This window comes from Hippocampus zosterae, chromosome 6 (assembly GCF_025434085.1).
Source record: "Hippocampus zosterae strain Florida chromosome 6, ASM2543408v3, whole genome shotgun sequence".
NCBI lineage: Eukaryota > Metazoa > Chordata > Actinopteri > Syngnathiformes > Syngnathidae > Hippocampus > Hippocampus zosterae.
Window position 1 is genome coordinate 16,546,065 of NC_067456.1, and position 12,858 is coordinate 16,558,922.

Genomic DNA, 12,858 nt, shown 5'->3' on the forward strand with positions numbered 1-12,858 from the left:
TTCCATTTAATTATTCCTCTCCCCCCCTTTTTTTAATAACAGCCAAACTGCAATAATTACTTTCTAGAGGACAACAAATCACATTTATCCATTTTTTAAAACAAATCATGATCCACAAAATGACTGGCCTGGCATGTGTCATTACATAAACATAAGCGGAGTGGAGTAATAAGATTAAGATGAAGAGAAGAGCATACTGTGGAATACTCAAACTCAAGCACAAAGTTTATTGGGACTTGAAAGACACAGTGGGTTTGGTTTTCACATGCACCCAGCACACCTCGCACAGCAACTTGTGTATTTGTATTGATGTGTTGCCTGTGACACAAACATGAGTATGACAGACATTCAGAGAACACACGTGTGTATGTTTACGTGCAGCGTGGGTATCATCTGGGAGATCATGCAAACAAGGAGGCACTTCAGTCTGATTGTTTTTTTTTCTTTTTTCTTTCCATAACAAGTACACAGAGATAGGGAGTTGGGGATCAGACTTGGCTGACACGATGGGTGAATTAAATTAATCTCTCAACATAGCAAAACAACATGTTCTTAAAAACAGGAAGACGAGGTGATTCTCGTCCTTAATTGGCTGTGCTGCAGCAGGAAGGCCACGTTATCTTTGTATTATATTTCGGTTTCTTCCGGCATTTTCTTCTTCCAGACATAAATTAAGTGGACCAGATAAATAAAATGAAGATACGGTCACCCATTCAAAGTTAACATCCTCACTGAGAAAAGATGAAGAGCCTTTAGACAAGATGAGGCATTTTGAACATGTAAAGGAGAAAAATACAAAAAGAAACAAAACATGTAAAAGTGAGGCAACAATGTTATTGAAATGCAAAAGGCATAAAGGGAGTAAGAACACTTAAAATATGAGGTGCCGTAACTAAACTGTAGAAAGGACGCAATGCATGGAATCACCAATGCAATAATGTGCCTTAAGAGGTAAAATATTTTAGTGAAAAAAACAAAACAAAACAGCATGACATTATTTTAAATTGTGCAACTTCTCAGTCAGGCTGAGTGCATGTGTTCCTCTCCACTTCACGGGGATTGTGCAAAAAAAAAAAATCCTCAACAAAACAAAATATTTCTGATCCTGTACAGCATATGTATTCTTTTTTGAAATGTCTCATAACATCAACTATAAAGTGACACTGTAAACCCAGGGTGATGTCTGTGCTGTATGGTATACAATAACACCAGTGGAATGAGGTATGTAGAAGCAAAAGGATACAGCTGTCCATATGTACACTTGTCCATGCAATGACAACACATTACAATTGTCACAATGCTGTTTAATGTGCATCTGTTTGACAGATGTGCCGGTATGCAAGCAATGTGAAATGCCTGCAGGCTCACACATCATGTTACCATGCTAAAATTATGGCCTATATCCTTTTTGGATATCTATCTATCAATCGATTGATTGATACACACATGAATATGTGTGTGTGTGTGTGTCTTTCTTAATCATCTCACCTCTGCTAAAACCCTCAGTTGAACAGATCATGCAAAATTATTCCTTTTATCAATTCATATATTCAGTGTTTACTTCCATTTTTAGTGTTTTCTGACTCCCCAAAAATGACTTAAGCCATCATTTTAAGAATGTGACGACATAGAGAATGTGTGTGTTTTATTGAGCATAGAGAATGTGTGCGTTATATTAACCAACCTATCTCACCCGATCCCAAATGACATCTTCAGACCACTAATTCAACATTATACAATTGAGTGGCAATCTTTGGCCTAAGTGTACAGGAGACGATCCTTATTATGAGCTGAGATTGCGGATGAGGCTGTCTGTTCTGAATGTTAAGGAGTGGTATGAGGTAAGACAGGTGGGAAATATAGAGAAAATATTATCAGTGATACACATATGGCGAGACTATAGATCAGATGGATCACTATTGGGTACAGGCCAGGAAGTAAAAGACTCTTTTTTGGGGGGAAAAAGAATAATCACCAGGACCCACATTCCTGTTCCTTGCAGTGGATCTTTATGATACAATGGATGCCCAGAAAAAATATCTGCTTAATTTAACTCTTTCATCAGCTCAAGTGGCTCCGTTCTGTTGTCCAACAATCCTGAGGGTAAGAGAGTTTTGTCCAAATATTTCAAAATATCTCTGACCATCCTACTAACAAAATGGCCTGAGTACCTCGGCCTGGTCACCCGCCCCCATTTCTGGGCTGACCCATGAGACTTTAGACAGCCTCAGGACCCGACTGTGAACTAATAAGCAGTGGGTAAACCCTCAGAGCGCCTTCCCTTTGAGTATTTGGCTCCGACGCTGAAACGGAACCACTAGGGGGCAGAGTTGGACATGGAGTCCACAGAGTTTACACTGGAAGACTGCACACGGCTGTGGGAGATAGACACCTCTGGGTGCTAATAAAAGGCAAGAAAAGATTGACGTTAGAATTGGAGTTTGTATCATGAAATGCATGACCAATTGTTTCTACGTACGTGCCTCCTGAAGATCCTGTCCAACAGGCTGCGTCTGGGAGGCTCTGGGGGTTGATTCCAGTCAAGGTCTGGAGGTCTCATCCCTTGAGGGCCAAACACATTCAGATCTCTGAAACACTCCGTTTCTATCATCTGGAGAAGAGAGGACACCTTTGGCCTATTACAAACATTGACTCCATTGTTGACGAACGGAGAGTCAAATCATGTTCTGTATACACCACAAACTAAGAGAAACAGACAAAATAAATTAAACTTTACTGAGAGATTTCTTCCCTTAAGTTATGTGTACTGCACAAAATATTTATATTCAAATATTGTCCGTCAAGGTCAAGGCACACACGCTTACCTCATTCTGCCATGGGATGGAAACACTGCCTGTAGCAAATTTGGAGTAGAAGTCATTGTCAGTTTGGTCCAAATTTACTCCCTTGACTGTGGAAAACTGCTCGATGTCCAGCACATCCTTACAGTAGACTGCCCGAGGCTGTAAGAGGCCAATAACCGTGAAAAGGAAACATGAAATTCAAGCTGGTTTTCTTAACCCCCGCTCCCCAATTTTTTAAAAAAATTCAGGCATGATTCAGGCACATACTGTACACGCATCAATGACAACATCAGCTACACATCCATTAAATCTCAAAGAAAATGATCCGATTTCACGGCAGACATGACATTTCGTGTCAAAACTGATTTCTTCCCCCCCCCCTCAAGATAGAACTTTTGCTCCAGCCCATGTATTGGGGCTCTTTGTGTGCAAGTGTACCTGATGTGACGTGCACAATGGGTTGGACTTGGACTGTGGTTACGGTACAAAAGAGTGATCTCCTGATTTTGGATGGGGTGTTTGTACAGTAGTGTTTGTGCATATGCATGTGCCTTTAATGGAGCGCTTCCATTCCACACCGAGATGGCCGCGCTTGGCCCCGGATGTTCGTTTTTCCGATACACTTTTTGGGGATTGAGCGTCTCTGATGAAACCGCTTTTCAGAACCATCTGGGCAATGCAGCAAGGAACTCCGTCACGCATTTGATGGGCCACACTTTGCAACGTTGCCCACAAAACAGTGGCTGAGACTCGCCACTTGTGAAATGTTCTGCCACGCTTGCATGGTTCAATTGATCCTGCCGTCATCCTGCCACGTGCTTGTTGTCAAGGAAAAGTAACGGCCGCGTGGTGCGGCGGACTTTAGTGGAGTGCTGTGGTGTGCCGCTGTTTGGGGCTAATGGAAAAGTGGCATAAGAGGTTGGCCTTGGTAGGGTGGGGTGTGGTGTGGTGTGGTGTGATGTCAGCCAGCTTGGGTGCTCGTGTTTGGGCGAGAATCAGGGCTCACAGCAGCTCACGCAAACTTGTGCTCATTGTCTTTACTGTTTTACTGTTGTTTTACTGTTCTACTGGCGTTCAGTGCATGGTAGAATAGTGCATAGATAACTGTGGCTCTCCTTTCCCACATGCAAGGACATTACATTACTACTGTATTGTCCGGGGGCGGCCCGGTGGCCAAGTGGTTAGCACGTCGGCTTCACAGTGCAGAGGTACCGGGTTCGATTCCAGCTCCGGCCTCCCTGTGTGGAGTTTGCATGTTCTCCTCGGGCCTGCGTGGGTTTTCTCCGGGTGCTCCGGTTTCCTCCCACATTCCAAAAATATGCATGGCAGGCTGATTGAACACTCTAGATTGTCCCTAGGTGTGAGTGTGAGTGCGAATGGTTGTTCGCTTCTGTGTGCCCTGCGATTGGCTGGCAACCGTTTCAGGGTGTCCCCCGCCTACTGCCCGAAGACAGCTGGGATAGGCTCCAGCACCCCCCGCGACCCTAGTGAGGATCAAGCGGCTCGGAAGATGAATGATGAATGTATTTTCCGGACTATAAGCTGCAGTTTTTTTTTTATAGTTTGGCCGGGAGTGCGACTTATACTCTGGAGCGACTTAAGTGTGAAATTATTAACAAATGATTGTCATTTCACATGTGGTTTTCACATTAAACCACCAGGGGGCGCTCTCGGCCTGTGTTGATAAATCGACGATTGAGTCTGACATAAGGTACGCAGCGCATCATCTATCTCCCGAGTTGGGGGAGTTGTTTAAAAGTGACGCCGAGGATGAAGATTTCATTGGATTTAGTGATTTGAAGTGAAACTGATAGTTTGGTAAACTCATTAGCTTGTTCTTTATGCTAGAGTCATCTGAATAACTCTTAATATGTTACGTCGTTACTGACATTACCAGGCATGTCAGTCATGTAATGTTAGTATACCGTACACTTAGTCAGCATGTTGTTCTCTATTTTATTTTTATTTTAATTGCCTTTCAAGATGACATGTATGTTTTTGGTGTTGGATTTTATCAAATACATTTCCCCCAAAAATGCGACTTATATTCCAGTGCGACTTGTGTTTTTTTCCCCTTTTTTTTTTCTTCTTTTTAATCATGCATTTTTTGGCTTGTGCAATTTATAATCGGGAGCGATGTATAATCTGAAAAATACGGTAAGTATTCCGGAAAAAAGATTTAAAACGCATATAGCAGGGGATACAGCTAGGTCGCGAATGATGAAGTGCCAAATAATGGGGAAACATTGTATCAGACCACTCACATCAGGTACAAAAGGAGGCTCCACTATTCCGGCTTCGAGTCTCTTGAAATTGATGTTTTTGAAGAAGGAGTGGGCCTTGACCTCTGCCACTTTGTCCCCCGGGCACCCCAGCCTCTGCTTTGGGTCTTTGGTGAGTAGCTAGGTTAGTTTGAAGGAGAGATGAATCACTACATGATTCATCCATGTGAACTTGAAGTCAACCCTCTCACCCTTCTACAGATTTCCTTGGTGTCCTCTGTAAACTTGTCATTGTACTCCTCCTCTTCTTCCTGCACTCTCCTCTCCACCTCCTCCCGCTTCACTCGCTCTTTGCGGGCACGGAAGGGCGATCGCCCAGCGGTCATCTCGTACACGAGGCAGCCAAGCCCCCACCAATCGGGACTCATTCCATATTTTTCATTGTTGATCACTTCTGGAGCTAAACGTGAGCAAACAGGTTGTCAGATGAACACCTTTCATGCGTGAATGGAGTTGTTAATCAAATTAAGACTTACCCATGTAGCCTACTGTCCCTACCCTTCCTCTGATCAACTCCCCTTCAGGCACTTTAATAGCAAGGCCCAGGTCAGAAATGCGGATGTGTCCTGCAGTAAAACAGAAACAATGCTAACAACGTAATTTCCAGCCTGGAGCCTATCCCAGCAGTCTTCGGGCAGTAGGCAGGGGACACCCTGAACCGGTTGCCAACCAATCACAGGGGCCACACACACACACACACACACACACACACGCACACACGCACACACACGCGCACACACACACACACCACAGGGACAATTTACAGTGTTCAATCAGCCTTGCCCACACATGTTTTTGGAATGTGGGAGGAAACCGGAGTACCCGGAGAAGACCCACGCAGGCCCGGCCAGAACATGCAAACTCCACACAGGGAGGCCGGAGCTGGAATTGAACCCTGCACCACTGCACTGTGAAAAAAAAAAAAGCCTCCTCCCTGAAGTGTTTTGTGTTAATTTGGACGGGTCGGATGCTGGTCTGCAAGGAGGCAAGAGGGCTAGCTCGTAGCGGGCTTGCAACCCGGTGGTGTGGCGGTCCAATTCTCCACTGTGCCGCACATTGATCCACGCAAAAGTGGTGTTGACCTCACAGTGCAGAGGTCAACACGCTAACCTTTCTAATACCGGGCCGCCCACTTCAAAATCTAAATAATGTATTACCTGTTGATTTTTTTCGTTTATTTTAAAATGAAAAATACCATACTTCTAAAGGTGTAGTATCAAACATACTACACTAGTTTTAGCTATGGTCACTTGTTTTAAGAAATAAAATATTCCTCATATTGCTTATTTCAGTTTTTTTTTTTTAAAGATTTGTTTTTGCAGTGCATTCACACCCTATAATTTAGGGACTTCAATTAACCAACCATGCATGATTTTGGAAGGTTGGAGGAAGCCAGAGTACTTGAAGAAAAACTCAAGCAAGCACCGGGAGAGCATGCTAACTCCACCTCTCGACTGTGAGGCAGATGTGCTAAACAGAAATTATTAATGATTTACGATTATTATTATTAATTATTTACTCAATCATAAATTTTAAAAGTGCAAAAGCTAAAGTAGAGTGTATCATGTGACCCATCTCCTTATACTACAGTTATATACAGTGTGTGTGTATATATATATATATATATATATATATATATATATATATATATATATATATATATATATATATATATATATATATATATATATATATCCATCCATCCATTTTCTGGACCGCTTAATCCTCACTAGGGTCGCGGGGGATGCTGGAGCCTATCCCAGCCGTCTTCGGGCAGTAGGCGGGGGACACCCTGAATCGGTTGCCAGCCAATCGCAGGGCACACAGAGACGAACAACCATCCACGCTCACATTCACACCTAGGGACAATTTAGAGTGTCCAATCAGCCTACCATGCATGTCTTTGGAATGTGGGAGGAAACCGGAGCACCCGGAGAAAACCCACGCAGGCCCGGGGAGAACATGCAAACTCCACACAGGGAGGCCGGAGCTGGAATCGAACCCGGTACCTCTGCACTGTGAAGCTGACGTGCTAACCACTGGACTACCGGGCCGCCCCATAAAAAAAAAAAAAATCCTCATCTCACCCCTCGGGTGGTGTCCGTCCCTCATTCAGCTCGGGTCCTCTACCAGAGGCCAGGAAGCTTGAGGGTTCTGCGCAGTATCCTTGCTGTTCCCAGCACTGCACATTTCTGGACTGAGATGTCCGATGTTGTTCCCGGGATCTGTTGCAACCACTCATCTAGTTTGGGGGTCACTGCCCCGAGTGCTCCGACCACCACGGGCACGACTGTCACCTTTACCTTCCAGGCTCTCTCCAGCTCCTCTCTGAGCCCTTGGTATTTCTCGAGTTTCTCATGTTCCTTCTTCCTGATGTTTCCATCACTTGGGACCGCTACATCCACTACAACGGCTTTCCTCTGCCCTTTATCTATGATCACGATATCTGGTTGGTTCGCCATTACCATCTTGTCAGTCTGGATCTGGAAGTCCCACAGGATCTTCGCTCTGTCATTCTCCACCACCTTCGGAGGTGTTTCCCATTTTGACCTTGGGGTTTCCAGTCCATACTCCGCACAGATGTTTCGGTAGACTATGCCAGCCACCTGGTTATGGCGTTCCATGTAGGCTTTCCCTGCCAGCATCTTACACCCTGCAGTTATGTGTTGGATCGTCTCAGGTGCCTCTTTGCACAACCTACACCTTGGGTCTTGTCTGGTGTGGTATATCTGGGCCTCGATGGCTCTGGTGCTCAAGGCCTGCTCCTGAGCAGCCAGGATGAGTGCCTCTGTGCTGTCCTTCAGGCCAGCCCTCTCTAGCCACTGATAGGACTTCTTGAGATCAGCCACTTCAGTTATGGTCCGGTGGTACATCCCGTGTAGGGGCTTGTCCTCCCATGATGGTCCCTCTTCCAGCGCCTCATCTTCTGTTCCCCATTGTCTGAGACATTCTCTGAGTACGTCATCCGTTGGAGCCTTCTCCTTGATGTATTCATGGAGCTTGGATGTTTCATCCTGGACAGTGGCTCTCACACTCACTAGTCCCCGGCCTCCATCCTTTCGGCTTGCGTACAGTCTCAGGGTGCTGGATTTGGGATGGAACCCTCCATGCATGGTTAGGAGCTTTCGAGTCTTAACATCCGTGGTCTGAATCTCTTCCTTTGGCCACCTTATTATTCCTGCAGGGTATCTGATCACTGGCAGGGCATAGCTGTTTATTGCCCGGGTCTTATTCTTGCCATTGAGCTGGCTTCTTAGGACTTGCCTCACTCGCTGGAGGTATTTGGCCGTAGCCGCTTTCCTTGTTGCCAGTTCGAGGTTGCCATTGGCCTGTGGTATACCAAGGTACTTGTAGCTGTCCTCAATGTCTGCTATTGTTCCTTCAGGGAGTGAGACCCCTTCAGTGCGGACTACCTTTCCTCTCTTAGTCACCATCCGACTACATTTCTCAAGCCCGAATGACATCCCGATGTCGGTGCTGTAGATCCTGGTTGTGTGGATCAGGGAATCCATGTCCCTTTCGCTCTTAGCATACAGCTTTATGTCATCCATGTAGAGGAGGTGACTGATTGTAGCTCCATTTCTGAGGCGGTATCCATAGCCTGTCTTGGTGATTACTTGGCTTAGGGGGTTAAGTCCTATGCAGAACAGCAGTGGGGATAGTGCATCACCTTGGTATATGCCACATTTGATGGACACTTGGGTAAGTGGCTTGCCATTGGCTTCAAGTGTGGTTTTCCACATCCTCATCGAGTTCGCAACGAAGGCTCTTAGGGTCCTGTTCACCTTATACAACTCCAAGCATTCAGCGATCCATGTATGTGGCATCGAGTCATAGGCTTTCTTGTAATCAATCCAAGCTGTGCACAGGTTGGTACGTCGGGACCTGCAGTCTTGTGCAACTGTTCTGTCAACCAGGAGCTGATGTTTGGCTCCTCTGGTATCTCTACCAATGCCCTTCTGTGCTTCGTTCATGTATTGATCCATGTGTCCACTTATCTTAGCCGCAATTATGCCTGACATGAGCTTCCATGTTGTGGAGAGACAGGTTATTGGCCGATAGTTGGATGGGGCTGCACCCTTTGAGGGATCCTTCATGATCAGGATGGTTCGCCCTTCGGTTAGCCATTCTGGGTGAGTCCCATCCCTCAGCAGCTGGTTCATTTGTACTGCTAGGCGCTCATGGAGTGCTGTGAGTTTCTTTAGCCAGTAGGTGTGGACCATGTCCGGGCCTGGTGCTGTCCAGTTCTTCATATCTGAGACTCTTTCCTGTATGTCTGCCACTGTTATGGTAACCGGGTTCTGTTCAGGGAGGTTGCTGTGCTCCTCTCTCAGGGTCACCAGCCATTGTGCACTGCTGTTATGTGCTGTTATGTGCAACCTCCTTCTCCCATATGCCTTTCCAGTACCTTTCAGTTTCCAGTCTTGGTGGGTCAGCTCTGTTGTTAGGACCCTGCCACTGAGCGTACACTTTCGCAGGTTGTGTTGCGAACAGCCTGTTTATTCGTCTGGCCTCATTCTCTTTCGTGTACCGCTTTAGGCGACTGGACAAGGCTTGGAGCCTTTGTTTGGCAGTTTCGAGTGCTTCAGGTATGGTCATCTGGATGTACCTCTCGGGTATCGGCCTTTTCATCACACCTCTCTGGGCCTCCGTTAATTGACTCACATCTTTCCGGGCCGCCTTGATCTTAGCCTCCAACCGCCTTTTCCATGGTGGGTAACGTATCTCATGGCTTCCATGGTTGCTCTTATAGCCCAGAATCTCCAGGATCACTGATGCTGAAGCGTATATCAGCTCATTGGTTTCTGTGATCGTTACGGTAGGGATCGCCCTCAGTGCTGCATTCACACTTTTTATGAGACTTTCAGATGGTACTTCACATAGCCGTTGTAATCGGTTTCTAGGTTGCCCAGCTTTCATTCTCGCCATGATCTTAGCTTTCAGGTCAGTTGCTGCCTCGCTCAGCATTTCATTCATTGGGGCTGGCCACCCAATCTCATCATCTGCATTCATTGGGGCTTGCCTCCCAATCTCTTGTATGACCTCCTCCTCTGATCTGGCAGCCTGGGGCCCTTCACCATGGAACCTGCGTTGTACCTCATCAATCTCAAGTTGTGACAGCAGTTGCCGTTTGTGGATGTTGGAACACTGAGCTACTAGTTGTTTCGCGGTCAACCGTGACCATAACCATTTAGCCCACATTCTCTGCATGTAACCCCTCTGACTAGGGTTGCTTGAGTAGTAGCATTCCAACAGAGCCATGTTATCGCATCTCGCCCATCTCCGCTTTGTTCCAGTAGCCCATTTTTCATCAAGGTGCTCTGGTTCCCCAGCACCTGACGCAGACCTTGTTTGGCCGGGCGACGTCTGAGCCGGCATGTCATTCGTCTTATTGTCTCTCATCATTGTATGAGGTAGGCATTAGCGTGAAGGATCTTGCCCAAGGACCCACACTGGATAGTGTTATGTGCTCATTTTTTACCCCAAGCGGGATTCGAACCACCGTCTCCCGTATGCCAAACCGGTGCCTTACCAACTGAGCTATCCAGCCGCTAGCTATAATATATATATATATATATATATATATATATATATATATATTAGAGCTGTCAGTTTAGCGCGTTTATATATATATATATATATATATATAAAGGCAGTGTTAGACCTTTACCAAACTACTTCAACCTACATGAAATTGCAAAGTTTTGAAGTCAACAGTCTGACATTGTGTCCGAGTTTAAAACAGAATCTGATCATGCTTCAAAACCTACCATTGTCATCAAGTAGGATGTTCTCTGGTTTTAAATCTCTGTAAAAAAAAAAGAAAAAAAAATAAAATATTTTTTATATGCATCTATATATCTATATACAGTACATACCACACACACACACGCACGCACACACGCACACACACACACACACACACACACACACACGCACGCACGCGCACGCACACACACACACACACACACACACACACACACACACACACACACATTCCTGTAAGACTATATTTGTGAGGTCCGGGTAACTCCAGATAGGGAGTGAGGACCACCCTTTCTGATAGGTTTAGAGAGGAACTAGTCTTAGATTTGTACACTAGATGTCACCCCAACTACTTTCCCCACTTCAACTTCTTTAAAAAACAGAGCAATAAAAAGTAGACTTGAAACTGAAATCATAGCAGGAGTGAGGACTCTGAATGGGCACATTCAAAGTCCTCACTCCTGTTGTGACTTTGGTTAAAATATCTTATCTTTTTTGGTTTTGTTGCAGTTAAGCATACAAATCAACTTTTGGTATGGCCTTCAGAGTTTTTCCTCTCTTATTAACCTGCAATTACACAGCAGACATTTTGTATTTTAATTTTAAAAAGTGTGAGTAGTCTGTTTTATGAATAATTTGATAGTTTCAACTTAAGATAAGCAGAGTTCCTCATTTATACATTATATATCAATCACAACTTGAACCGATTGATTGCTGTACAATTACTACTACAATAAAAGTGACCCATGCTTTGGCCAATTAATTTACGGAACTAAATCAAATATATTGTAAAACTTTATAAGTACATGTCAACATTAAATCTCACCTCAAGTAGAACATTTTTAACAACACTGCTCAGGAAGAGTAGAAAAGAATTGAAAAAAAAATACTCCAGCAAGAAAATTTAAATTTAAAAATGAAGAACTCGAGAAGCAGATCTTTTCTTGAAGTTCTTTACGTCTTTACAGGTTCTTTGACCCAAGGCCTGCGGCTCTTTCATTTTGCAGTCAGTGCATTGTTCTTGCTTGACACCCTTTTATAAGTCTCCCCAGGTGTTTTTCCACAGCAGCCTTTTCTTCTTCATTCCATGGTCTCCTCAAATTTGCTCTGGGAGACCCTAAATATGATGACAATTGCAATTTAATGATACTCACAAAGACCACCTTGTGATAGCTTTACAATGTGGATTTTATACGTAAAAAAAATAAAAGTACCGTATTTTCACGACTATTCGACGCATCGTACTAATGGCCGCAGTCTCAGTAATGTGTGACGTTTCTGTATTTTACACATACACAGGACGCATCGTACGAATGGGCGCAGTTTTACAGTGGTAAAACATACGCCAGCTTAAACATACGGCATGCATGCGCGCACTCTAACACGTTAGCTTGAAGCATACGGTAGCACGCCAAGACATACAGATAAGATAAAAACACGTTTTTAAAAAGGCAACGAAAGCAGAACTGAGTTTGGGTGTATTTTATTTAGCCATCGTACAATGTTCTCACGTTTTTCGATCAATCATCACCCAGAAATCCATCAAAGTCCTCATCCTCTGTATCAGAAGCAGAGGACTGCACATCTCAGTTGTCATTGAATGCATGCTAGTGTGAGTTGCTACGCATTGCCGAGCGGAAAGAAAGGGTACCAACAGCAAAGTCAACATTTCTCTCGTGTGAAGCTTTCCCACATTTGAAAGTAAAGAACAGAGCGAAACATGGTGGCAGCGCGTGTGTGTGTAGAAAGAATTGAACAATTGTGCAAGTACCGTAATCCATCAAAAACGCCGCGTTCCCTCTCGTTGTTGCGTATTGTGGCGTAACTCGCCAAGTGCTGCCTCTCACTCTTTGTAAAGTTGTGTTTGCCACCGATCATCCATTGTTCCCATGCCGTTTGCAACTTTACTTGAACGCCCGGTTGATGCCAATGTCCAGCGGTTGGAGTTCTTTAGTCAAGCCTCCGGGAATAACAGCAAGCTCAGAGTTCATTTGCTTGACTTTTTT

General features: G+C 44.8%; 1 protein-coding gene across 7 annotated transcripts in view; it reads right to left on the minus strand.

Moving 5' to 3' along the window:
• Window positions 1–204: 204 nt before the first annotated feature.
• grk5l (G protein-coupled receptor kinase 5 like) overlaps window positions 205–12,858 on the minus strand; it is a 65,708-nt gene continuing 53,054 nt past the window's right edge. For 5 of the 7 annotated variants that reach the window (XM_052068112.1, XM_052068113.1, XM_052068110.1 and 2 more), the window contains 7 exons: window positions 10,858–10,895; window positions 5,563–5,652; window positions 5,278–5,486; window positions 5,069–5,206; window positions 2,826–2,963; window positions 2,480–2,611; window positions 205–2,401 (listed from right to left, as the gene is read on the minus strand). In XM_052068112.1, the coding sequence (XP_051924072.1) occupies window positions 2,318–2,401; window positions 2,480–2,611; window positions 2,826–2,963; window positions 5,069–5,206; window positions 5,278–5,486; window positions 5,563–5,652; window positions 10,858–10,895 (829 nt within the window). In that variant the 3' untranslated portion in view covers window positions 205–2,317. Of the gene's footprint in view, window positions 2,402–2,479; window positions 2,704–2,825; window positions 2,964–5,068; window positions 5,207–5,277; window positions 5,487–5,562; window positions 5,653–10,857; window positions 10,896–12,858 lie in introns of those variants that run through there. The other 2 variants (XM_052068111.1, XM_052068114.1) reach the window with 2 other exon arrangements.